The sequence below is a fragment of the Leucoraja erinacea genome, unplaced genomic scaffold (assembly GCF_028641065.1).
Source record: "Leucoraja erinacea ecotype New England unplaced genomic scaffold, Leri_hhj_1 Leri_108S, whole genome shotgun sequence".
Lineage (NCBI taxonomy): Eukaryota > Metazoa > Chordata > Chondrichthyes > Rajiformes > Rajidae > Leucoraja > Leucoraja erinaceus.
The window spans coordinates 185,460-212,856 of NW_026575330.1; the positions used below are offsets into that span (position 1 = coordinate 185,460).

At 47.3% G+C, this 27,397-nt stretch overlaps 2 protein-coding genes across 2 annotated transcripts in view; both read right to left on the minus strand.

The window, feature by feature from the left end:
• dhrsx (dehydrogenase/reductase (SDR family) X-linked) overlaps positions 1 to 27,391 on the minus strand; it is a 208,531-nt gene extending 181,140 nt beyond the window's left edge. The window contains exon 1 of the mRNA XM_055665137.1: positions 27,268 to 27,391. Coding sequence (XP_055521112.1) covers positions 27,268 to 27,358 — 91 coding nt within the window. The 5' untranslated portion in view covers positions 27,359 to 27,391. The remainder of the gene's footprint in view (positions 1 to 27,267) is intronic.
• On the minus strand, positions 392 to 27,397 carry LOC129715274 (E3 SUMO-protein ligase ZBED1-like). The gene is made up of 2 exons (XM_055665136.1): positions 27,268 to 27,397; positions 392 to 4,678 (listed from the first exon to the last, which is right to left on the minus strand). The coding sequence occupies exon 2, from the start codon at positions 4,627 to 4,629 to the stop codon at positions 2,644 to 2,646; it is 1,986 nt and encodes a 661-aa protein (XP_055521111.1). The 5' UTR covers positions 4,630 to 4,678; positions 27,268 to 27,397; the 3' UTR covers positions 392 to 2,643.

Here is a 27,397-nt window from a genome sequence, read left to right on the forward strand (position 1 = left end):
TTGCACATTTTTAATGTTAAGGAGCTGATGAGCAAAAGTAGAAATCCATACAACATTAAAATGATACAGACATGTGGGAGCTGCGGAGAGAAGGGGGGGGAGGGGGGGGAGAATCCACGAGCGGTCATACAAATCACATGGTGCTGAACAATAAATTAATTGCGTCTGTTGCGAAACTTCACAACATATTTTTCAAAATTTCCAAAGTGGTTTAATTTCCGTTAAACAAGAACAAAATAAAAGCTACACAATGGGCGATTGACCGCAAACAGGAGAGACAAGACGATAGATAGATAGATAGATACATAACATTACAATGAAGTCACAGTGGCCAGGTTATTACAAGAGTGCTTTGCGATTGCTCATCCCCTTTAAAAAGAAAAGACAAAAATAGAGCAGGTTTAAAGTTTATTTTATACAGTTATGAAGTCGCCTTCTTATTCAACAAAGAAGTCACATTTTTTCTTCAACTTTCAACGTTTAGCCCTTCAAGTAGTGTGCAATCTCACACGGCTCGCGTAAGTCTGCAACAATTGCGGAGATTACAAAAATATGGCAGCAAAATTAAAGGAATGTTAGATTATTGCTCGTGTCAGATTCAGATTCAATTTTAATTGTCATTGTCAGTGTACAGTACAGAGACAACGAAATGCATTCAGTCATTTAGTCACTTCCACTGGAGACTAAATAGATGGCATGGCACACAATAGTTACTTCCTTATCTGATGGATGAAAATAAATATCAATCCTCTCAGTTGGAGACACTAGAGACTACGGATGCTGGAAGTTTCGAGTGAATAACTGGAGGAACTCAGCGGGTCAGTAGCTCTGCCTTGGGAATCAGGCAGGTGATGTTTCAGGTCAGGTCCCTTCTTCAGTTTGAAATGACCATCTGACCATTACCGTCCACAGAATGCTGCCTGACCTGCCGAGTTCCTCCAGTTGCAGGAAGGGACTGCAGATGCTGGGTTAAACCGAAAACAAGACACAAAATGCTGGAGTAACTCAGCAGGACGAGCAGCATCTCTGGATAGAAGGAATGGGTGACGTTTCAGGTCGAGACCCTTCTTCTGCGTCTGAACATAGATACATAGGTACATAGACAATAGGTGCAGGAGGAAGCCATTCGGCCCTTCGAGCCAGCACCGCCATTCAATGTGATCATGGCTGATCATCCACAATCAGTACCCCGTTCCAGCCTTCTCCCCATATCCCTTGACTCCGCTATCTTTAAGAGTATCTAACTTTCTATTGAAAGCATCCAGAGAATCAGCCTCCTCTGCCGACTGAGGCAGAGATTTCCACAGATTCACAACTCTCTGGGTGGAAAGGTTTTTCCTCATCTCCGTTCGAAATGGCCTACCCCTTATTCCCAAACTGTGGTCCCTGGTTCTGAACTCCCCCAACATCGGGAGCATGTTTCCTGCCTCTAGCCTCTCCAATTCCCTAATAATCTTATATGTTTCAATAAAATCCCCTCTCATCATTCTAAGTTCCAGTGTATACAAGCCCAGTCGCTCCATTCTTTCAACAAATGACAGCCCCACCATCCCAGGAATTAACCTCATGAACCTACGCTGCACTCCCTTAATAGCCAGAATGTCCTTACTCAAATTTGGAGACGAAAACTGCACACAATACTCCAGGCGTGGTCTCACCAAGGCACTGTACAACTGTACAACTATTTGCTCCTATACTCAACTCCTCTTGTTATGAAGGTCAACATGCCATTAGCTTTCTTCACTGCCTGCTATACCTGCATGCTTACTTTTAGTGACTGATGAACAAGGACACCCAGATCGCGTTGTACTTTCCATTTTCCTAACTTGACACCATTCAGATAATAATCTGCCTTCCTGTTCTTGCCACCAAAGTAGATAACCTCACATTTATCCAGATTAAACTGCATCTGCCATGCATCTGCCCACTCACCCAACCTGTCCAAGTCACCCTGCATCTTCATAGCATCCTCTTCACAGTTCACACTGCCACCCAGCTTTGTGTCATCTGCAAATTTGCTAGTGTTTACTCTAAATCCCTTCATCTAAATCATTGATGTATATTGTAAATATACATTTTATATTGAAGAAGGGTCTCGACCCAAAACATTACCCATTCCTTCTGTCCGGAGTTTCTCCAGTGGTTTGTTCTTCCACTCTGGATCATTTCAATGTCATAGTCACAGAGCATGGAAACAGGCCCTTCGGCCCAACTCCTCGATGCCGACCAAAATGCCTCACCTGTGGTCGTCCCATTTTTGGCCTATATCCCTCGAAATCTTTCCTATCCGTGCAACCATCCAATGTCTTGTAAATGCTGTTGTCGTATCTGCCTCAGCAATCTGCCTCCCCATTCCATATTACCACCAACCTGAGCACAAAAAAATAATTGCCGCTTAGGTTCCTATTAAATCTTGCCCCTCTCACCTAATAACCTATGTCCTCGGGTGTTTGATTCCCCGACCCCAATGTCGACGTCTTAAATAAAAGTTTTAGATTTGTACAGTTATACGTTTGTATATATACCGCCTCATTCCAAAAAAATAAAATTCTTTTATTTTAAATCAACAGCCACGCAAAACATTGATTACCCTTGCGTTTACGTCTCTGACAAGTGAACATGATCGAGTCCAGATCGCGGGCGCTAGTCTTCATCCGCGGCCACCTCGCGATCGAGCCGGGTGTTCTCGTAAAGGAACAGGAGGCGGTCGACCTCGGCGGGGGCCAGCTGGTTACGCTTGGTGTTCACCAGGTTGCCGGCCGCCGTGAACAGGCGCTCGGATGGGACGGCCGTGGCCGGGATGCACCAGTACTTCCGCAGCAGCTTGCTGAGGGTGGGGAACAGGACCAGCCGGTCGGACCACCAGGCGAGGGGATCCTCGCTCAGTTCCAGGAGCTTCTGAGACTTGTAGTTGTTCAGCTCCTCCGCCACCTGCGAACCGCACCCGCCCTGGTCTTCCTCGCTGCAGCCCGCCTGCCCGAAGACTTCTGCCAGCATGAAGTCGATGCTCCCGGTGTTGTACAGGGGCAGTGACACCGCCCGGCGTTTCAGCGGTGGTTCGTCCAGGGCGAAGCTCCCCTCCCCTCCGCCAAAGACCTCCTTGCCCTTCTCCAACAGGCTGGTGGCCTCCTCCAGGATCTTACTCTCCACCTGCTTCTGCTGAGCGGTGGAGAGGAACGGGACCTTCTTGTACCTGGGGTCGAGGAAGGTGGCGGAGTGGAGGAAGAGCTCCAGCTCCGGGGACAGCTGGTACACCTCGGACAGCTCCGTGGCGATGGTCTCCTTGACAGCGCCGAGCAGTTGCGAGTCCGAATCCAAAACGTTCAAGGTGGAGCTCATCAGGACGTGGAGCAGGGGCTTCACCATGCTGATGAGCGGGTACTTCGATCTACCCATCAACTCGGTGGCTTGGTGGAACGGCTGCAGCAATTCCACCAGCCCCCCGATGGTGTTCCACTCGTTGGCTTCCGGCATCAGATGGTAATTCATGCTGTCCTCAAAGAGCACGGCCATGACTGCTGTGTGCTGCTCCCTGAGACGCTGCAACATGGACAGGGTGTTTCCCCAGGTGCTGCAGTCATTCACCAGCTGCTGCTGCAGCAGATTCTGCTGCTTCTGCATCTCGCTCAGTGCGTAGGCGGCCCTCGGCGTCTGCTTGAAGTACTCGGCCAGCTTGCCGCATTTCAGGAGGAGGGTGCCGAGTTTGGGGAGCTGGAGGGCCCGGCCGATCCCCTGGTTGATGGCCTGGCCGAAGCACGGCAGGTGCACGTGGAGGTTGAGCAGGGAGCAGGCGTTCACCACGCTCTCGCAGTCGCTGCTGGTGGTGGCGCCCAGCACGTTCTTGCTGATGCCCCACTCCCTGAAGGACTCGACCAGGGCCTGCGCCAGGTTCTCCGTCGTGTACTCGTCCGCCACCTTGAACGTGGTGAGGCATTTGGACGTGAACTTCAGGGTGTTGGAGTGGCTGCTCGTGTCGCCCAGGAAGTGGGCGGTCAAGGACATGTAGCATTGGTTGCGGCCCTGCGCCGTCCACACATCGGCCGTCACGCCGCACCACGCCGCCACCGACAACTCTTTCTCCACCGCGGTCCGGATGAGGTGGTAACGCTCGGGGATAGCTTTGCGGTGAAAGTACTTTGTGCCAGGGAGCTCAAACCTCGGGTCGGCCATTTTGAGGAGCTTTTTGAAAGTTGGCTCCTCCACCACAGAGAGCGGGTAGAGCCCCTCGCATATGAAGCTGGTGACCACCCAGATCAGTTCCTGGTGCCGTTTACTGTCTTGGCTGTAGGTGGTTTTCAAGATGGCGTCTTGCATGCTCAGGTGAGCGCCTTCAGACTCGTGCTTCAAGGGTCCGGAGGGAAACGGGTCCTTTGTCTGTTCCCCATTGCTCTTGACAACCTGATGGAATTCATTGGGATGGTTCTTCTCAAGGTGGTAGGCAAGGTTGGACGTGTTTCCAGAATAAGCAATTTGAGCGTGGCAAACCCTGCAGTAGATTTTCTTCCACTGCAGGATGCATCCTTCCGCATCAGTGTCAAACCCAAAATACTTCCACACTTTACTCTTTGCCCTCGGGTGGCAAACTAGCTTCAGGTCCGAGGTGGAGCCTTCCGCGTTCCTGTGCTCCATGGCTTCTTGGACACAGTTCTAAACATGGAGCTTTCCATTGAACATCAACCTGCCAAACAAAAGAGAGAAGACAATAAGAGGTCCATTGCTCTTTTTATTTGGGGGGGGGGAGCAATCACATAGTTTCAAGGATTACGGAAAGACGAAAGGTTGCGTGTTAATAACCCACCTGATATTTTCCTAAGTAAAAAGCAACGAGGACAGAAAGTGAAGGTGGGACAACTCAATAGGATGACATGAGCTGCAGGATAGGCAGGCAAAGTGGTTACACTTCAAAACCTGGAATGTTTAATGTGGGCAAGTTTATGTACTGATCACATGCTTGCAGTTATCATCCCTGCAAGTTGCAATATGCCAAACTGTGAACCAGAATTTATACGGCAGAATACAGGGCTATATTGACAGCGAGTTGCTGCTTTACCGCCCGAGAGACGCGGGTTCAATCCTGACTTGGGGTCCTGTCTGCTCTCCCTGTGACCGCGTGGGTTTTCTCCGGGTGTTCCGGTTTCCTCCCACATTCCAACGACGTACAGGTTGCTGAGACGCTGCTGGAACTGGGGCGTAACATTCCCCTGTGTGCCTGGGTCCTCGACTTTCTCAGTGCCAGGCCCCAAGTAGTTAAGAGGGAAGACATACATCGAACACCCTCACCCAGAACACAGGATGCCCCCAGGGTTACGTCCTCAGCCCCCTACTGTAATCCCTGTACACATATGACTGTGGTCAGATTCAGCTCCAACTGCATAATCAAGTTTGTTGATGACACTGTGTTGGTGGGCCTGATCTCCAATAACAATGAGAAGGCCTACCGGGAGGAGGTGGCTGATCTGACACTCTGGTGTCAGGACAACAGCCTCCTCTTGAATGTCATAAAAACGAAGGAGCTGATTGTGGACTTTAGAAGGGCACAACATCCGAGGACATACTGGAGATAAATGGGAACACTGTGGATAGGGTGAGTTGCTTTAAATACCTGGAAGTCCACATCACAGAGGATCTGACATGGACAACACACACTGCCGCACTAGTGAGTAAGGCAAGGCAGTGCCTTTACCACCTCAGGCAGCTGAGGGAATTCAGAGTGTCTCTAGGGATCCTTCAGTGCTTCTACTCTGGGGCTGTAGAAAGCATCTTGTCCGCCAACATCTCAATCTGGTTTGGGAACAGCTCTGCCCAGGACTAGAAGGCTCTGCAGAGAGTAGTGTGTTCGGCCGAACACACTATGGGAACTTCACTCGCCCCCCTGCAGGACCTATACACCAGGTGCAGATCCAGAGCCAGCAACATTATGGGGGACCCCTACCACCCCAGCAACGGACTGTTCCAGCTGCTATGGTCAGGCAAACGCCTCCGCTGTCATGTTGTGAAAACAGAGAGGATGAGACGGAGTTTCTTCCCACAGGCCGTCAGGACTGTAAACTCTTATCTCTTTTTAAAATTGCTGTTTATTTTTCTAATATATAAATACTGATTCTGTTCTATTCTGTTCTGTGTTCTGTTGTTTTTGCACAATCTGGTCCGATTGCAATCATGTATTAGAAACATAGAAATTAGGTGCAGGAGTAGGCCATTCGGCCCTTCGAGCCTGCACCGCCATTCAATATGATCATGGCTGATCATCCAACTCAGTATCCCGTACCTGCCTTCTCTCCATACCCCCTGATCCCCTTAGCCACAAGGGCCACATCTAACTCCCTCTTAAATATAGCCAATGAACCAGCCTCGACTACCCTCTGTGGCAGAGAGTTCCAGAGATTTCACCACTCTCTGTGTGAAAAAAGTTCTTCTCATCTCGGTTTTAAAGGATTTCCCCCTTATCCTTAAGCTGTGACCCCTTGTCCTGGACTTCCCCAACATCGGGAACAATCTTCCTGCATCTAGCCTGTCCAACCCCTTAAGAATTTTGTAAGTTTCTATAAGATCCCCTCTCAATCTCCTAAATTCTAGAGAGTATAAACCAAGTCTATCCAGTCTTTCTTCATAAGACAGTCCTGACATCCCAGGAATCAGTCTGGTGAACCTTCTCTGCACTCCCTCTATGGCAATAATGTCCTTCCTCAGATTTGGAGACCAAAACTGTACGCAATACTCCAGGTGTGGTCTCACCAAGACCCTGTACAACTGCAGTAGAACCTCCCTGCTCCTATACTCAAATCCTTTTGCAATGAAAGCTAACATACCATTCGCTTTCTTTACTGCCTGCTGCACCTGCATGCCTACCTTCAATGACTGGTGTACCATGACACCCAGGGTCTCGCTGCATCTCCCCCTTTCCGCTGGCTGGATAGCACGCAACAAAAGCTTTTCACTGTACCTCGGTACACGTGACAATAGACCAAACTGATCTTGGAGGTAAAAGAAACCAGGCCACCTTTGTTATCTCGGAATTAATGTACAAACTCCACACAAATAGACAGCATACAAGGTCAGGATCTACCCTGGGTGGCTGAATCTATGAGGCACTAGTCCAGTTAGTAGATTGTCAAAAGCTTTTTAGCATGATGCGAATGTTAACAATAAGTGGACACAGTTTTAAGGTGAAAGATAGGACATTTATAGGGATAAGACTTGTGCGAGCATGGGTAAAATCTGCCAGAGAAGGTGGTGGAGTCAGATAAAATGACTACATAGAGTGATACAGCGTGGAAACAGGCCCTTCAGCCCCACACGCCCACACCGGACAACATGCCTCATCTACACTAGTCCCAATTGCCTGCGCTTGGTCCATATCCCTCCAAACCTGTCCTATCCATGTATCTGTCTAACTGCTTCTTAAACGATGGGATAGTCCCAGCCTCAACTACCTCCTCTGGCAGCTTGTTCCATACACCCACTACCCTCTGCTGTAAAAAAGTTACCCCTCGGATTTCTATTAAATTTTTTCCCCTTCACCTATGTCCTCCGGTCCTCGAATCCCCTACTCTGGGCAAAAGACTGTGCATCTCCCCAATCTATTCCTCTATTTAAGGGGCACTTAAATAGACATGGCATAGAAGGCCATAGTGGTGCAGTTAGTAGAGCTACTGCCACACAGCCCTAGAGACGGGGATTCGATCCTGACCTTGGGTGCTGTCTGTACGGAGTTTACATGTTCTCCCCATAATTATATGGAGCACCTCAAGGCTGACTGCTCAGCCCCCTACCACTGTTGGACGAAACACAGACGGTGATGAGTCAGAGTGTAGAAGTGAGATCGGCCGATTGACCAAATGGTGCCAGCACAACAACCTGGCTCTCAACATCAGTAAAACCAATGAACTGATTGTGGACTTTGGTTGGGGAAAGATGAAGACCCACAATCCTGTTTACAATCCAATGGGACTGTAGATGGTAGAGAGGGTCAAAAACTTCAAATTCCTGGGCCTGCATATTTCCGCACACTGATGCAATTAGAAAGAAGGAACATCAGCGACTCTACTTCCTGAGAAGATTACGGAGATTCTGTATGTCAAAGAGGATTCTCCTGGAGTTTAAGAAGGAACTGCAGATGCTGGAGAATCGAAGGTTACACAAAAAAGCTGGAGAAACTCAGCGGGTGCAGCAGCATCTATGGAGCGAAGGAAATAGGCAACATTTCGGGCCGAAGAAGGGCAACGTTTCGGGTCTGAAGAAGGGTTTCGGCCCGAAACGTTGTCTATTTCCTTCGCTCCATAGATGCTGCTGCACCCGCTGAGTTTCTCCAGGATTCTCCTGGACTTCTACAAGTGCACGGTAGAGACATGTTTGTTGCATCGTGGCCTGGCTCGGCAACGTCCAGGAGCGGAAAAGACTGCAAACATTTGTGACCGTTGCCCAGTCCATCACCGGCTTTGACCTCTCCACCCTCGAAGGGATCTATCGAAGTCGCAGCCTCAAAAAGGCAGCCAACATCATCAAAGACACACACCATCTTGGCCACACACTCATTTCACCATTGCCATCAGGAAGAAGGTAGACTATTATTATTATTGCACTATATTTGTTATTTATTGAGATTGAGTATGTGTGCATGTGTATATATACACACACACATTGAACTTTTTTATTCTCCTGTTATGTACTATGTTTACATATTCTGTTGTGCTGCAGCAAGCAAGAGTTGCAATGTCCTATCTGAGACATATGACAATAAAACACTCTTGACGCTCCTCATGGCGCAAGGGTTTGTAGGTTCATTGACCTCTCGTGTGTAGGGAGTGATGCGAAAGAGGGATAGAATAGAACGCGTGTGCATGGGTCAATGTGGACACGATGGGCTGAAGGGCCTGCTTCAGTGCCGTATCTTAATTAATCAAAGATACAGCCCGAGTGAAGGCATAAACGGATTAGTGAAGATGAGTTGGCCTGGGTGCCAAAGGTTCTGTTTCTGTACTGTACAACTCCACAACACCATCTGTACTGTCGTACAATTTTACTAAGCTGGGGTCGACAACATCCCTGGGCAAGTTGGCAAAAATCAGGCCACCACACCACCTCCAGGTCCCTCAGATCAGCCGACTTGGGGCTACTGAACGTCTAGGCATAAGCTCAGGGGCGACCGCGTTTTTGCGGTTGCAGCTCCTAGACAGTGGAACAGCATCCCCCTTCCCATCAGAACTGCCCCCTCCGTCGACTCCTTTAAGTCAAGACTTAAAACTCATCTCTACTCCCAAGCCTTTCTTGACGTCATCTGAGCGAGGGCTATATGAATGTATTCATGTATGTATTTAATCTATGAACCACTGTTGCATAACGTAAGTATCTCCACCAATGTAAAGCACTTTGGCCAACGAGAGTTGTTTTTTAAATGTGCTATAGAAATAAAAATGAATTGACTTGGCTTGATATGGTCCATGGGCCAGAGTGTGACTTAATGGACTAGCGGAGCAGCGGTGAAGAACACCAATGGCCATGCTTGGCCAGGCCGACCTTGCAATACTGACGGGCCGACAGGTCAGGCCATGATCATTGCGCTGACAACATCTGGGACTTGAAAATGGCACCAAAAACTGCCGACCTTTTGGGTCGAGACCCTTCTTCAAACTGAATCAGGGGAAAGGGAAACGAGAGATATAGATGGTGATATATAGAGCGATAGATATCCGAAATGCTCATCTAAGAGGCGTCTAATGTATAATGATACGTGCTGAGCTGTATACAAAAATGAATTTCACTGCACCTCGGTACATGTGACAATAAAATACCATTGCTGTTAGAAACAAAATCTACAAATCTTCAATTCAGGAAAGAATTAGACTGGTTAAGACACATTCCCTGATAAACACGGTCAGTGTTCATGGTTGAGATATGGTGAATAGTCATTTGAGCAAGCTATCAAAAGCAAGTTAACTGGTGATGCCAGACAATGCAGTTTATGTTTACATGTATTTTGTGTGTTCTGTGGCCTTTTATTATGTTGCAAAACATACTTGACTAATAAAATATGATTATGATAAGATGGGGTGAATTGGAGAGAATAACAATAGACTATAGACAATAGGTGCAGGAATGGGCCATTCGGCCCTTCGAGCAAGCACTGCCATTCAATGTGATCATGGCTGATCATCCCCAATCAGTACCCCTGTTCCTGCCTTCTTTACTTGTAACAACAGATACAAGTAAAAAAAAGTCCTTCAGATTCCAAGGTGATAATTCAAAGACATGCCCCTGATCGAAAGGGTTTCCTTTTCTCCAACTGCCTTAAGTACTTTTCTATGTTAAGCAGTATTAACCTCCTTGCCTGCAACTCCTCCTATAAATGTTGGTGTTGCTTCCTAATGCATTTAGCGAAATGATGAAGCAGAAATTGTCATTTGTCATGTCAATGTTAACTGTTCACAGGTCATTTAACATCATATTTGTCATTGGAGTGTAGTTCAGATTATTGCTGCATTGACCTTCCAGTAACAAACAAAATTACCTTATTATCATTAGTCTAGATGAAAGATTACAAGGGCACACAGATTCAGATTCAAGATTCAGATGCAGATGAGTTCATTGTCTTGTATACCAGGGTGCGATGAAATTACTTGCTCGACTGAAGCTCATCGACTAAACATGGTAATGACAGACAAAGCAATAAACATGACAAATGCAAAGCTACAAAAATGATGCAAAGATTGAAGTGCAATCTGAAACGGTGCAAAAACAAAAAGCCACGTAACTCCAGGAACTGAATGCATGGCGGCACAGTGGCGCAACTGGTAGAACTGCTGACTCACTGCGCCAGAGGGCTCAATTCGATTCTGAATTCAGGTGCTGTCTGTGTGGGGTTTCCACGTTCTCCCTGTGACCGCATGTTTCTTCCAGGTGCTGCCGTTTCCTCCCACATCCCAAAGGCGTGCGATTTTAGAGAATAGACAATAGGTGCAGGACATTTGGCCCTTCGAGCCAGCACCGACATTCAATGTGATCATGGCTGATCATCCCCAATCAGTACCCCAATCCTGCCTTCTCCCCTTATCCACTGACTCCGCTATCTTTAAGAGCCCTATCTAGCTCTCTTGGTTCTTGGTTTCTTTGTCCTCCAAAATATTCCAAATGGAATTTAAACTGGAGGTGGTGGAGGGAGGACTTAAGCCAGAAAGGGTGTTTGGGAAGAAAGAGCTACCTTAAATTTAGTTGCATCTGGTTGGGTAACTATGGGAGGGTGAAGATTATTCCATGCTTTAATTGTGTGGGGGAAGAACAAATTGTTGTACACATTGGTCTTGGCAGTTCTTGAAAGCATCCAGAGAATCTGCCTCTAAGGCAGAGAATTACACACTCACCACTCTCTGTAATAAAACTCTGTTTCCTCGTCTCCGTTCTAAATGGCTTACTCCTTATTCTTAAACTGTGACCTCTGGTTCTGGACTCCCCGAACATCAGGAACATGTTTCCTGCCTCTAGTGTGTCCAAGCCCTTAACAATCTTATATGTTTCAATGAGACCCCCCTCATCCTTCTAAACTCCAGAGTGGTTTAATTGCCCACTACAAATTGCCTCTCGTGTGTAGGGAGTGGAAAAGTGACGGGTGCAGATGCGGGCCATGGCCAATTCTTTCAAGGCACTTTGTTATGGTCGAATTTAGAGCTACTGGCAAGTGGCCATTGAGACAGATCACTTGAATTTTTGGATAGCAAGGTTGAGTGGGATATGGGACAAACGCGAATCAATGGGACTGGTGTGGCGAGTCCAAACTTTGTGAACAAACGGTTTAGTTATTAGCAATACAAGTTTGATATACATGTGCGTTTGGTACGCGCTAACATAAAAGTCATTGTTGCTGCTGCTGATGCTGAGCGAGGCTGTTGACTCGTGCTCAGCTACCTGACGACTAACGATCTCCAGGTAAGATCTGCTGATGTTGCAGGACACTCTTGTTAACCCATGACGTCACGGGACAGTCCTCGTAAACACTGACGAGGGTTTGACAATAAGTGGTCTGACCACCAGGTGGTGCCACACTGGCTTAGATGGTTGGCGATAGACCACTCGAGGAAAAAGACGTAGTAAGGTCATGGGCAGATTCATGGGTAATTTTCGGCCCCATTTCCGTAACCGGCTTCCGTCTCCGCACCAAAGATCCCGTAGCGGAGCAAAGATACTAGTGCGGATACGGAGGCCGGTTACAGAAACATCCGCGTAAAAATAAAAGTTCTTTGGTAAAAACCTTCTCCTCATTTTCAGAATTATAATTTATTAACACAAACTGCCCCCCCCACAACGTTGATTACACTGCAAGAAGGATACCCAATGTCGGGTCGGGTTACTGAAATGGATGAAAAAAAGGCCCACGTTCCGCTCCGTTGCGTACTACACGTCAGCCCATTGCATTTAGCAGGAGTGGTCTATCTTGCTCCGCTATAGGATCTTTGGCATGGACAGGTTGGGCCAAAGGGTCTTTTCTTGTGTTGTATGACTATGTCTTGGAGTTTGGTATGATGGCAGTTCCCTTGCAACAGATGGGGAAAATATCCGTCAAAGTGAGAGATTGAAGGTCAACAAGGACTGTGGCCAGGTGATTGGCGCACAATTTCAGAAACCGTCCAAAAACGCCATCCGGGCCAGCCATCTTCACAGAGTTTGCTTTCATGGAAACAGATCTGACTTCTGCCAACGAGATGGATGGGACTGAGCCAGTGGATGATGGTGTTTTTGATGGAATGGTTCAAAACAAGCTTAAAAGGCATTGAGCGTGTCCTGTAGAGATGTTTTTGCCAAAGATCACACGATTTTGATTTGTAACCCATGATGGTATTCAGGCCCGGCAAATGGTTCCCTCCATGATGGATATAGTGTATTTTGTGTCTTTGCCATTTTACAGTTCACATTTTGATGGTGAAATTGTTATAAAGATGAACAAACCGTGTCAGGTTGACAATACACATTTTACTTTATGTCACTGAATGATCCCCATCTGAAAGGGATTCAGTTAATTTGGCTTCATTTAGAAATGCAACTCTATTCAGAAGCCCAAGTCGTTGACATAAACTTATAGAAACATAGAAACATAGAAATTAGGTGCAGGAGTAGGCCATTCGGCCCTTCGAGCCTGCACCGCCATTCAATATGATCATGGCTGATCATCCAACTCAGTATCCCGTACCTGCCTTCTCTCCATACCCCCTGATCCCCTTAGCCACAAGGGCCACATCTAACTCCCTCTTAAATATAGCCAATGAACTGGCCTCAACTACCCTCTGTGGCAGAGAGTTCCAGAGATTCACCACTCTCTGCGTGAAAAAAGTTCTTCTCATCTCGGTTTTAAAGGATTTCCCCCCTTTATCCTTAAGCTGTGACCCCTTGTCCTGGACTTCCCCAACATCGGGAACAATCTTCCTGCATCTAGCCTGTCCAACCCCTTAAGAATTTTGTAAGTTTCTATAAGATCCCCTCTCAATCTTCTAAATTCTAGAGAGTATAAACCAAGTCTATCCAGTCTTTCTTCATAAGACAGTCCTGACATCCCAGGAATCAGTCTGGTGAACCGTCTCTGCACTCCCTCTATGGCAATAATGTCCTTCCTCAGATTTGGAGACCAAAACTGTACGCAATACTCCAGGTGTGGTCTCACCAAGACCCTGTATTATGTTATGCAGCAGGGTTACACAGCGGTAGAGTTGCTGCCTAATACCCCTGTCCCACTTAGGAAACCTGAACGGAAACCTCTGGAGACTTTGAGCCCCACCCAAGGTTTCCGTGCGGTTCCCAGAGGTTTTTGTCAGTCTCCCTACCTGCTTCCACTACCTGCAACCTCCGGCAACCACCTGCAACCTCCAGGAACCGCACGGAAACCTTGGGTGGGGCGCAAAGTCTCCAGAGGTTTCCGTTCAGGTTTCCTAAGTGGGACAGGGGCATTAAGGCACCAGAGACATGGGTTCGATCTTGACTACGGGTACTTGTCTGCATGGAGTTTATACGTTCTCCCTGTGACCTGTGTGGGTTTTCTTCAGGATCTCCAGTTCCCTCCCACACTCCAAAGACGTACAGGTTTGTAGGGCAATTTGCTTGGTAAAAGTGTAAATTGTCCCTAGTGTGTAAAACCGTGCTAGTGGGCTGGATGGCGCGGACTCGGTGGGCCGAAGGGCGTGCCTCCGTGCTGTATCTCTAAACTAAACTAATGTATCGAAGTACAGTTCAAGAGGGAATTTGATCACAACAGTTTGGGCTGTCACGGTGGCGCAGCGGTAGAGTTGCTGCCTTACAGCGAATGCAGCGCCAGAGTCCCGGGTTCCATCCCGACTACGGGTTCTGTCTATACGGAGTTTGTACGTTCTCCCCGTGACCTGCGTGGGTTTTCGCCGAGATCTTTGGTTTCCCCCCACACTCCAAGGACGTACATGTTTGTAGGTTAAGTGGCTTGGTAAATGTAAAAATTATTCGTAGTGGGTGTAGGATTGTGTTAATGTGCAGGGATCGCTGGTCGGCGCGGATTTGGTGGGGCGATAGGCCTGTTTCCATGCTGGATCTCTAAACTAAACTAATTATTTCCCACGATTTACTTGACTCACCTGGGTCATGACATGGAGATGTAATTTAATTCTGTTCAGTTCATTGTCACATGTACCGAGGGACAGTGAAAAGCTCCTTGTTGAGTGCTAACCAGTCAGTAGAAAGACAATGCATGTTTCAATCGATTTTATAGTGTATAGATACATGATAAGGGTATAACATTTAGTGCAAGGTAAAGCCAGCAAAGTCCGATCAAGGATAGTCCGAGGCTCATCAAAGAGATAGATAGTAGGTCAGCACCGCTCTCTGGTTGAGGTAGGATGCTCCTGTTGCCTGATAACAGCTGGGAAGAAACTGGCCCCAAATCTGGTGGTGTGCGTTTTCACACATATACCTTTTGCCTGATGGGAGAGGGAAGAAGAGCCAGGGTGCGACTCGTCCTTGATTATGCTGCTGAGCATTGAAACATAGAAAAATAGGTGCAGGAGTAGGCCATTCGGCCCTTCGTGCCAGCACTACCATTCAATATTATCATGGCTGATCATCTAAAATCAGTACCCCGTTCCTGCTTTTTCCCCAAATCCCTCGATTCCTTTAGCCCCAAGAGCTAAATCTAACTCTCTCTCTCTCAGTGAGTTGGCCTCCACTGCCTTCTGTGGCAGAGAATTCTACAGGTTCACAATTCTCTGGGTGAAAACGTTTTTCCTCATCTCAGTACTAAATGGCCTACACCAGCCTTATTCTTTAACTGTGACCCCTGATTCTGGACTCCCCAAACATCGAGCAGTCTAGCCTGCATCTAGCCTGTCCAATCTAAGAATTTTACATGTTTCTACAAGATCCCCTCTCGTCCTACTAAATTCCAGTGAATACAAGCCCAGTCGACTCATTCTTTCATCATATGTCAATAGTCAATAGTCAATAGTCAATTTAATTGTCAACCCTGTAACCTGGTGGGCCTACGCTGCACTCCCTCAATTGCAATAAACGGTGGACAAAAATGCTAGAGAAACTCAGCGGGTGAGGCAGCATCTATGGAGAGAAGGAATAGGCGGTGTTTCGGGTCGAGACCCTTCTTCAGACAATAGCAATAATGTCCTTCCTCAAATTAGGAGACCAAAATTGCACGCAAGACTCCGGGTACGGTCTCAACTGAGCCCTGTACAACTGCAGTAGGACCTCCTTGCTCCGAAACACAAATCCTCTCACAATGAAGGTCAACATGCCATTTGCTTTCTTCATTGCTTGCTGTACCTGCATGCTTACTTTCAGTGACTAATGTACAAGCACACCCAGGTCTCATTGCAACTCCCCTTCTCCTAATCTGACACCATTCAGATAATAATCTACCTTCCTGTTCTTGCCACCAAAGTGAATAACCTCACATTTATCCACATTATACAGCATCTGCCCACTCACCAGACCTGTCCAAGTCACCCTGCAACCTCATAGCATCCTCCTCGCAACTCACACTGCCACCCAGCTTTGTGTCATCCGCAAACTTACATTGAATTCCCTTGTCTAAATCGTTACTATATATTGCAAATAACTGGGGTCCCAGCACCAAGCCTTGTGGAGTCACTGCTTGCCATTCTGAAAAGGACCCGTTAATTCCTACTCTTTGCTTCCTGTCTGCCAACCAGGTCTCTATCCATGTCAATACCCTACGCCCAATACCATGTGTTCTAATTTTACACTATTGTGTGGGACCTTGTCAAAGACTTTTTGAAAGTCCAGATACACCACACCCACTGGCTTGCCCTTATCCATTCTACTTGAAGGAAGGTCGGTTTGTGTGGCGGTCTGGGTTGCGTCCACAATTCGTTGCAATTTCTTGCATCTTGGATGGAGCTGTTCCCAAACCAAACTGTGATGCATCCTGATAAAATGCTTCCTGTGGAAGTTGGTGAGAGTTGTAGGGGACATGCCAAACCTTCTCAACCTTCTGAGGAAGTAGATGCTCTGGTGTGTTTTATTGGTCCTTCCTTCAATATGGGTTGTCCCGGAGAAGTTGTTGGTGATGGTAACTCCTTAGAGATGGTTGAAAACTTCAAATTCCATTTCAACGTCATCAATGCGTACTGGGGCGTACATGGACCGCATCGCTTCCTGAAGTCGATCACTTTCTCCTTTGTATTGCTGACATTGAGAGAAAGGTTGTTTCTCAAGGGGCTAGTGGAGTCAAAAGGTTGAGAGAACCAGGACTCGAGGTTCTCCATCTGATCAATATTTGATATCCGGCCCACAATGGGGTTGTCTGCGAATTTGAAGATTGAAATAGATTTGTACATGGCAGCGCAGTCGTGGGTGTACAAGGAATAAAGAAGGGGGCTGAGAACGCAGCCTTGCGGAGTACCAGTGGTGAGGATTATCGTGGGGGATGATTTGCCGTCTTTCCTCACTGAGTGGAGTCTGTTGGTCAGGAAGTCGAGAGGATCCAGATGCAGAGATGAGTGCTGACACCAAGTCCTGCCAGTTTAGTGATGAGCTTGGACATCCTTGTGATTGAGGCAGTGCAGCGTAGGTTCACGAGATTGATCCCTGGGATGGCGGGACTGTCATATGAAAAGACTAGGCTTGTATTCACTGGAGTTTAGAAGGATGAGGGGTGATCTTATAGAAACATAAAAGGACAGGACAAGTTATATGCAGGAAAAATGTTCCCAATGATGAGCGAGTCCAGAACCTTAGAATAAAGGGGAGGTCATTTAAGACTGAGGTGAGAAAAAACTTTTTCACCCAGGGAGTTGTGAATTTGTGGAATTCCCTGCCAGAGAGGGCAGTGGAGGCCAAGTCACTGGATGGATTTAAGAGAGAGTTAGATAGAGCTCTAGGGGCATGTGCAGTCAAGGGATATGGGGAAAAGGTAGGCACCGGTTATTGATAGGGGACGATCAGCCATGATCACAATGAATGGTGGTGCTGGCTCGAAGGGCCGAATAGCCTCCTTCTGCACCTAGTTACTGTTTCTATGGTATAAAGGCAGAGCTGTAGTTTTAGTTTAGTTTTAGTTTTAGCGATACAGCTTCGGCCCATCTGGTCCGCTCTCACCAGCGATCCCCGCACATTAACACTATCCTACACCCACTAGGGACAATGTTTACATTTACCACGCCAATTATCCTACAAAGCTGTACGTCTTCGGAATGAGGGAGGAAACCGAAGATCTCGGAGTAAAAACCCACGCAGGTCACAGGGAGAACGTACAAACTCCGTACAGACAGCACCCGTAGCCAGGATCGAACCCGGGACTCCGGCGCTGCATTCGCTGTCAGGCAGCAACTCTAGCACTGCGCCACCGTGACTGCCCTTCACGTTTTTAAAATTATTAAAGTGAGAAGAAATAACTTTTTTTTTACATTATATCTAAATAACAAAATAGAAATCAGTGAAACGTGGATGCCTGGAATGTAGCAAAACACTTAGATACTAAACAGTACTACAACATCGCCACGGGTCATTGCAAAACTGACAGGAATTCAGAACAAAAATAGAAAGGTATGAATGCAGGAAGTAAGGGCTTCTGGGCAGTGAACGTGCACAGATGAGATTTTTAATCAATTGTAAATTGGCAATAAGAAGATATGAAGAGTCAATTGATACATTTTATGCAGCATGCTCATATTTGGTCGCCAAATTATAGGAAGGATGTCAACAAAATAGAGAGAGTACAGAGGAGATTTACTAGAATGTTGCCTGGGTTTCAACAACTAAGTTACAGAGATAGGTTGAATAAGTTAGGTCTTTATTCTCTGGAGCGCAGAAGGTTAAGGGGGGACTTGATAGAGGTCTTTAAAATGATGAGAGGGATAGACAGAGTTGATGTGGACAAGCTTTTCCCTTTGAGAATAGGGAAGATTCAAACAAGAGGACATGACTTCAGAATTAAGGGACAGAAGTTTAGGGGTAATATGAGGGGGAACTTCTTTACGCAGAGAGTGGTGGCGGTGTGGAATGAGCTCCCAGTGGAAGTGGTGGAGGCAGGTTCATTGGTATCATTTAAAAATAAATTGGATAGGCATATGGATGAGAAGGGAATGGAGGGTTATGGTATGAGTGCAGGCAGGTGGGACTAAGGGGGAAAAAAATTTGTTCGGCATGGACTTGTAGGGCCGAGATGGCCTGTTTCCGTGCTGTAATTGTTATATGGTTATATGGTTATATTATTGCCAGCTATGCCGTACCCACTGATAGACTCCTGGTGTTATAAAATCAATAAAGATGAACCAGCTGCAAACAAAGTAAAAATGCTCTTGTGCATTTTTATGATTGATGATTAAGAGAGTAAGCACGGTGTACAAAGGTTCGCACTTTGACATCAAAAGATAATGTATGCAGAAAAACTGGGAAAGGAATGGTATTCCTAACTGAAGCAATTCACTTGTAATAAATACAATCATTCACACAGAGATTTCTAAATTGTGAACTTTTCTCTGAAGCATCGTGAGCAAGATACCACCCATTCCTTCTCATAAATTCATGTCCATAAGTGGTAGGAGCACAATTAGGCCATTTGGCCCATCGAGTCCACTTTGTCATTCAATCATGGCTGATCTATCTTTCCCTCTCAACTCCATTCTCCTGCCTTCTCTCCATAACCTCTGACACCCGTACTAATTAAGAATCTGCCTTAAAAACATTCATTGATGTAGCCTCCACAGATTCACCACCCTCTCACAAAATAAATTTCTCATCCTCCTTCCAGCAGAGGGTGGTCCATACATCCATCAAGCTGCCAGAGGATGTAGTTAAGGCTGGGACTATCCTAACCTTTAAGAAACTGTTAGATAAGTACATGGATAGGACTGGTTTGGAGGGATATGGACATAACACCGGCAGGTGGGACTAGTGTAGCTGGGACATGTTGGCCAGTGTGGGCAAGTTGTGTTTCCATACTGTATCACTCTAAGACTCAAAAGTAATGTCCTTTAATTCTGAGGCTCTGACCTTTGGTCCTAGACTCTCCCAATAGTGGAATCATCCTCTCCACATCAACTCTATCACATCAACTTTCAATATTCGGTAAGTTTCAATGAGGTCCCCACCTCATTTTTTAAACTCCAGCGAATAGAGGCCCAGTGCCGTCAAACGCTCATCATATGTTAACCCACTCGTATCATATGTTCTCCACAAATGCAGAATCTGCAGTCTGTTTTGCCTCCACAGAACATCCTGAAAAACGGTTCCAACCCGAGACGTCACCTTTTCCTTTTCTCCAGAGATGCTGCCTGACCCGCTGAGTTACTCCAGCACTTTGTGTCTATCCCGAATCATAACGTCTGTAATCTATCAGGTCTCTAAATAATTTTTTTTTTTTTTAAATTTTAATTTATACATACAGTGTGGAGACAGGCCCTTCGGCCCATCTGCATCTACCAGCGATCCCCGCACATTAAAGCACTATGGGGACAATTTTACATTTATACCAAGCCAATTAACAGGCCAGGACCTGCCCCGAAAACAGTGGACAACCCTCAACCGCTTGAGGACAGGCGTCGGACGTTATGGAGTAGCGATGAAGAGGTCGTGGACAACGAGTGCCTCCTGCGAGTGTGGGGACCCAACACAGACAGTGGAGCACATCATCACCAGTTGCCCCAAACACCGGCCACTGAATGGAGAACGAGGTCTGATTGACCTGGACGATGACACGTTGGCCTGGCTCGCCTCAACGGAGCTGCAGGTCTAAAAGACACACGACAGAAGAAGCCAATTAACCTACAAACCAGTACTTCTTTGGAGTGTCGGAGGAAACCGATGATCTCAGAGAAAACCCACGCAGGTCACGGGGTGAAATTAGAAACTCCGGACAGACAAGCATCCGTAGTCGGGATCGAACCCGGGTCTCTGACGCTGTAATGCTACCGCTACGCCACCGTGCAAGTTAACCACATTTTTTTCTCATACCTCTTATGGAAAAATAAGTAGTGCTAATACTTGCGTATTGTCAGCCCCTTCATTACACACGTCTCTTTAAGTTCTTCAGTGGTGTGATGAATAAACAACTGTTGTTCACCACTCAACAACAAATTTAAATGAACACCATAATTGCTCATTACGTGTACAAATTGCAACACAATGGCATGTGCACACTCTGCATGACAATAATCTCCTCCAAATTAAAAGTCAGAAATGAGCAAGAACGGGCCTTTTGGTTCCTCGAGTCTGCTTGCCAATTAATACGATCACGGCTGATCCTTTACCTCAGTACCATTTTGCTGTCCTCCCTGCATTCCCCGCAATAGCTTTTCTACACAGAAATCCATCTACCCCATACGTAAACGCATTCAGCAGATGGTGTAGATGGTAGTGCAAAATTGCAGCAGGATCTTGAACGATTGGCCAGGTGGGCTGGGCGAGGAATGGTTGATGGAATTCAATACGGAGAAGTGCGAGGTGTTGCTTTTTGGCAAGTCTAACATGGGCAGGACCTATGAATAGGACCTATGGTAGGGCTCTGGGTCGTGTTGCAGAGCAGAGGGATCTAGGAGTGCAGGTGCATAGTTCCTTGAAGGTGTAGTCACAGGTAGATTGGGTGGTCAAAAAGGCTTTTGGCACATTGGCCTACATCAGCCAGAGTATTGAGTATAGATGTTGGGAGGTCAAGTTACAGTTGCATAAGAGGTTGGTGAGGCCGCATTTAGAGTATTGTGTTCAGTTCTGGGCATCATGTTGTAGGAAAGATGTTGTCAATCTGGAAAGGGTACTAAGAAGATTTATGAGAATGTTGCCGGAACTAAAGGATGTGAGCTATACAAAAAGGTTTAGGCTGGGACTCTATACCTTGGAGCGCAGGAGGATGAGGGGTGATCTTAGAGGTGTATATGATCCAAAGGAATAGATTGGGTAGATGTACAGAGACTCTTGCCCAGAGTAGGTGAATCGGGGACCAGAGGACATAGGTTTAAGGTAACCGGGAAAAGATTTAATAAGAATCTGAGGGGTAACTTTTTCACACAATGGGTGGTGGGTGTATGGAACAAGCTGCCAGAGGAGGTAGTTGAGGCTGGGACTATCCCAGCATTTAAGAAACAGTTAGACACGTACATGGATGGCACAGGTTTGGAGGGTTATGGATCAAATGCGGGCAGGTGGGACGAGCGTAGCTGGGACCAGAGATGTCATTCTTCAGGGAACAGGGGTTCCCCTCCCCTACTATAGATGAAGCTCTCACCAGGGTTTCTTCCATACCCCGTAACACTGCTCTCTCTCCCCATCCCCCCTCCCCCCACAAGGGCAGAGTCGCCCTAGTCCTCACCTTCCACCCTACCAGCCGTCACATACAACAAATAGTCCTCCATCATTTCCGCCACCTCCAACGTGACCCCACCACTCGCCACATCTTCCCATCTCCTCCCCGGTCTGCTTTCCGCAAAGACCGCTCCCTCCATAACTCCCTGGTCAATTCGTCACTTCCCACCAGTACCACCCCCTCCCCGGGTACTTTCCCTTGTAACTGCAAGAAATTCTACACTTGTCGCTTTACCTCCCCCCCTCGACTCCATTCAAGGACCCAAGCAGTCTTTCCAGTTGTGACAGAGGTTCACCTGCACCTCCTCCAACCTCATCTATTGCATCCGCTGCTCTAGATGTCAGCTGATCTAAGTCGGTGAGACCAAGCGCAGGCTTGGCGATCGCTTCACCGAACACCTCCGCTCGGTCCGCAATAATCAACCTGACCTCCCGCTGCTCAGCACTTCAACTCCCCCTCACATTCCGAATCCGACCTTTCTGACCTGGGCCTCCTCCATGGCAGAGTGAGCACCGCCGGAAATGAGAGGAGCAGCACCTCATATTCCGCTTGGGCAGTTCATACCCCAGCGGTATGAACATTGATCTCCAATTTCCGGTAGCCCTCACTGTCTCCTCCCCTTCTCAGCTCTCCCTCAGCCCTCTGGCTCCTCCTCTTCCTTTCTTCCCGCCCCCCCCACCCTACATCAGTCTGAAGAAGGGTTTTGGCCCGAAATGTTGCCTATTTCCTTCGCTCCATAGATGCTGCTGCACCCGCTGAGTTTCTCCAGCATCTTTGTCTACCTTTGTAGCTGGGACATGTTGGCCGATGGGGGCAAGTTGTGCTGAAGGACATTTTTCTACACTGTATCACTCCATGTCTCTAACGTTGCTTTCAGCATCTGCTTTAGTGCACAATTTTACAGCTTCGTCACCCTACTGGTGAAACCTTTTTTATTCTTCTCATGCTTTACAACATAATCTGAAACTGTGTTACTCCCGTGTCCTTGAGATTGTGCATTTTGTTAAGCTGATATGACAAAGCAAATGTTGGATTCTTAAGAAGACTCATAGAAAATAGCATCATAACAATGTCATCGTGGATGGCACGGTGGCGCAGCAGTAGAGTTGCTGCCTCACAGCACCAGAGACTCGGGTCCCAGGTTCGATCCTGACCTGCGTGGGTTTTTTCCGGGTGCTCCGGTTTCTTCCCACGCTCCGAAGATGTGCAGGTATGTAGGTTAATTGGCTTCGGTAACATCGCAAATTGTCCCTAGTATGTAGGAAAGTGCTAGTGTACGGGGATCACTGGTTGGCATTGTCTTGGTGGGCCGAAGGGCCTGTTTCCACGCTGTATGCTAAACTAATCTGCAGTTTGTTGTTTCTACACTAGCCATATTAACAAGGACTTAAAGTGCTGGAGTAACATAGCAGGTCAGGCACCATCTCTGTAGAAATCGGACAGGTGACTTTGGGTTGAGACCCTTCTTCACCCGACCCGAAGCGTCGACTATCCATATTATTCAGAGATGCTGCCTGACTCGCAGAATTACTCCAGCATTTTGTGTCCTTTTTTTTGTAAACCAGCATCTGCGGTTCATTGTTTCTAGCTGTCTTAAACACTGGAGCAATCTCTGTTTAAGAAGGAACTGCAGATGCTGGAAAATCGAACGTAGACAAAAATGCTGGAGAAACTCAGCAGGCGCAGCAGCATCTATGGATCTAGTCATGCATCTATTATAGATGTTGTGTACTTATTAATGACTATAACCCAGACTATTAGATTCAGGAAAATTCTTTGACATGGGTAAGCAAACATGCTCAAATAAGGTAGACAAAAGTGCTGGAGAAACTCAGCGGGTGCAGCAGCATCTCTGAAGCGAAGGAAATAGGCAACGTAGAAACGTTGCCTATTTCCTTCGCTCCACAGATGCTGCTGCACCCGCTGAGTTTCTCCAGCATTTTTGTCTACCTTCAAGCAACCTCTGTATGGTTTGAGATTATCAATGCATTTAAAGATCACAGATGAGATGACACAATGAGAGGTTAATGGAGGGGACGGAGATTCCAAATATAAAAAAGTCATTAAGAGACTTAAATTGCAGATTTATTTTCTGGTATTGTTTCTGTGATGACGTTCGGAACAAAATCAGACGACAAGGCTAGGAAAAGAGACGGGTCGTGTGATAAATTGCAGCTTCCGTCAAAGTGGTCGGCAAGGACTCAACAGTCTGCTCAATATCCTCCTGTGTTTACTATTCCATGACTCTATAATTGTCACCATTTGTTTGAAATGGCACAGCTAAACTGGTACAGCTGGCCACCACTTTCTAAAACAAAGAGGTTTGAAGGAAACAAAACTCGTACGTCTCCAGAGCCAATGTCCTAAATCTAGCCTAACCTACAACGAGAGGTCCCGGTACAGAAATATGAAGCGGTTGTAGCTTTATTTTTGAAACTCCTGCGGGAAAAAAAATAACTTTCTCATTGCGAGTCTGAAACTCTGGCCCCTTATACTCGTTTCCCCTGTTATCGCAAATCGAGTCAAGTTTGGTTCTTGAATGTTATTCAATTACAGTAATCCAATGGGATGCAAGCAGAAGCCTCCACGTGGCGCATCCTGGGCAATGCTGACGACAGAAACTGTACCACAGTGAAGTAGCCAATTCTGCAACCACCGACCGTCAACCGTCACTGACCGACCGGGAAGACGTGATGTACAAAATGGCTGGACACGAGGGAGAAGAAGTAATCCAATGCTGGCGGATTCTGGCACGATGGCACAGTGGTAGAGTTGTCTGACAGCACCAAAGACCCGGGTTCGATCCTGACTATGGGTGCTGTCTGCACAGTTTGTACCTTATCCCAGTGACTGCGTGGGTTTCCTCCGGGTGCTCCGGTTTCCTCCCACATTTCAAAGACGTGCAGGTTTGTAGGTTAGGCCGGTTTTCATGCTGGACCTCGTATAACTAAACTAAAAGTAAATATCCTTGGTCCCATCAGGAGAATGTTGTACTAACTCAAGGTAGCATCGAGAAGGAAGCGGTGCAGCGGCAGGTAGAACATAGGACAGTTCGATTAACTTTTGAAACTTTGTCGTCGGCAAAACATGGCGACACTTGTGTACTGCCTAGGTGAGGTCCGCTGTATGATTTTAGTTTAGAGATACAGCATGGTAACAGGTCCTTCGGCCCACCAGGTCCGCGCCGTCCAGCAATCCCCGCATATTAACGCTATCCTACACACGCTAGAGACAATTTTTACATTTACCAAGCCTGGAGTGTGGGAGGAAACCGAACATCTCGGAGAAAACCCACGCAGGTCACAGGAAGAACACACAAACTCCATGCAGGCAGCACCTGTAATCGGGATCGAACCCGGGTCTCCGGCGCTGCATTCGCTGTAAGGCAGCACCTCTACCGCTGTGCCACCATGACCGCCCTAATTTTACTGGGTTGTATGCAGAACAAAGCATTTCACTGTACCTAGGTAATAAACAATTATTCAATCATAACTGCGTTCTGAGCCTGTCTGAAAGTTTGTTTCTTATTCTTTGACAAAATATTCTCAAAATAGTAGCAGTTAGTTACCATCACGTGATACGTTTCACATGTTGATTCGTTACAGAAGATGGGGCACCAGCTTGAAATAATAATATAATCCATAATAATAATGAAACCACCGGGTTTTAAGCTAATATAACAGGCTGAAATAAAGTTAAAAATTGGAAATAGGAAGATAGCAGAACATTTTGAAACAGAACCAAACAAACTTTTGCACATGTCAAAGTAAAGAACACAGTTGTTTAAAATACATAATCATCTATGTGTCACCCAGTCTCTACGCAAAGAAGACCCATAATGTACAAGGCTACAATTGGACACATAAGCTTGATGGAATAAGTAAGAAAGAACTGCAGATGCTGATTTAAATCGAAGATAGACACAAAATGCTGGAGTAACTCAGTGGGTGCGGCAGCATCTCTGGAGAGAAGGAATGGGCGACGTTTCGGGTCGAGACCCTTCCTTAGACTGATGTGAGGGGAGGGCCAAAGATAGAATGTAGCGGAGACAGTAAGACTGGTGGGAGATCTGGGAAGGAGAAGGGGATGGAGAGAGAAAGCAGGGGCTATCTGAAGTTAGAGAAGTCAATGTTCATACCGCTGGGGTGTAAACTAACCCAAGTGAAATATGAGATGCTGTTAAGGCACTGACCGAGAAGATGTCAAAAACCTTAGCCTTGTAAACTCTCCGCCAGTCTACGGCAATGACAAAACCCAACATGTCCAGGGGGGTGAGCGTCCCAAGGGTGGAAGGGTGGAGAAGGACTGTGAAGGTGGGAGGAGGTCTGGGAAGGGCGCTGTGGGGAGAGGGACCGGGGAAGGGGAGAGAGGGGACTGGGGGGGGGGGGGGGGGGGGAAGAAAGGGGTACAGGAAGGGGGGGTAGGAGTAGTGGGTTTGGGGGGGGGGGGGGGGGGGGGGGGAGGGAGGGGAAGGACTGTTATCTAAATGGTGGCCGATTATTATCTAAATGGTGGCCGATTGGGAAAGGGGGAGATGCAGCGAGACCTGGGTGTCATGGTACACCAGTCATTGAAGGTAGGCATGCAGGTGCAGCAGGCAGTAAAGAAAGCGAATGGGTATGTTAGCTTTCATTGCAAAAGGATTTGAGTATAGGAGCAGAGAGGTTCTACTGCAGTTGTACAGGGTCTTGGTGAGACCACACCTGGAGTATTGCGTACAGTTTTGGTCTCCAAATCTGAGGAAGGACATTATTGCCATAGAGGGAGTGCAGAGACGGTTCACCAGACTGATTTCTGGGATGTCAGGACTGTCTTATGAAGAAAGACTGGATAGACTTGGTTTATACTCTCTAGAATTTAGGAGATTGAGAGGGGATCTTATAGAAACTTTCAAAATTCTTAAGGGGTTGGACAGGCTAGATGCAGGAAGATTGTTCCCGATGTTGGGGAAGTCCAGGACAAGGGGTCACAGCTTAAGGATAAGGGGGAAATCCTTTAAAACCGAGATGAGAAGAACTTTTTTTCACACAGAGAGTGGTGAATCTCTGGAACTCTCTGCCACAGAGGGTAGTCGAGGCCAGTTCATTGGCTATATTTAAGAGGGAGTTAGATGTGGCCCTTGTGGCCAAGGGGATCAGGGGGGTATGGAGAGAAGGCAGGTACAGGATACTGAGTTGGATGATCAGCCATGATCATATTGAATGGCGGTGCAGGCTCGAAGGGCCGAATGGCCTACTCCTGCACCTAATTTCTATGTTTCTATGTTTCTATGACTGGTAAGGGGGGGGGGGGGGGGGGGGGGGAGATGGGTGGTGGGAAGGACTGCGAAGAGGTGGAGAGAGAGGAAAGGGATAGAGGAGAGGGGGAGAGGGAGAGTAAGGGGGGGGAGAATGAAAATGAAGGGCGATAATGACCGTGTACGCTCCCCCACCGCGGTGTCCACTCTACCCCCCCCCCCCCCCCCCCCGCCCGCTCCCCCGGCCGGCCCTGACCTGCGGGTGTGTAGCGGCGGCCCAGTGTCTGTACGAGCAGCGCCCGCAGCCCCAGCGCGTAAACCCGCGCACAGGCGGACAGCGGCGACATGGCGGCTCCGTCCGTCCGGCCCCGGAACCCGGAAACCCC

Bases quoted from the DNA above. Each gene is read 5' to 3' on its own strand.
- LOC129715274 (XM_055665136.1), bottom strand. From the start codon at position 4,629: ATGGAGCACAGGAACGCGGAAGGCTCCACCTCGGACCTGAAGCTAGTT.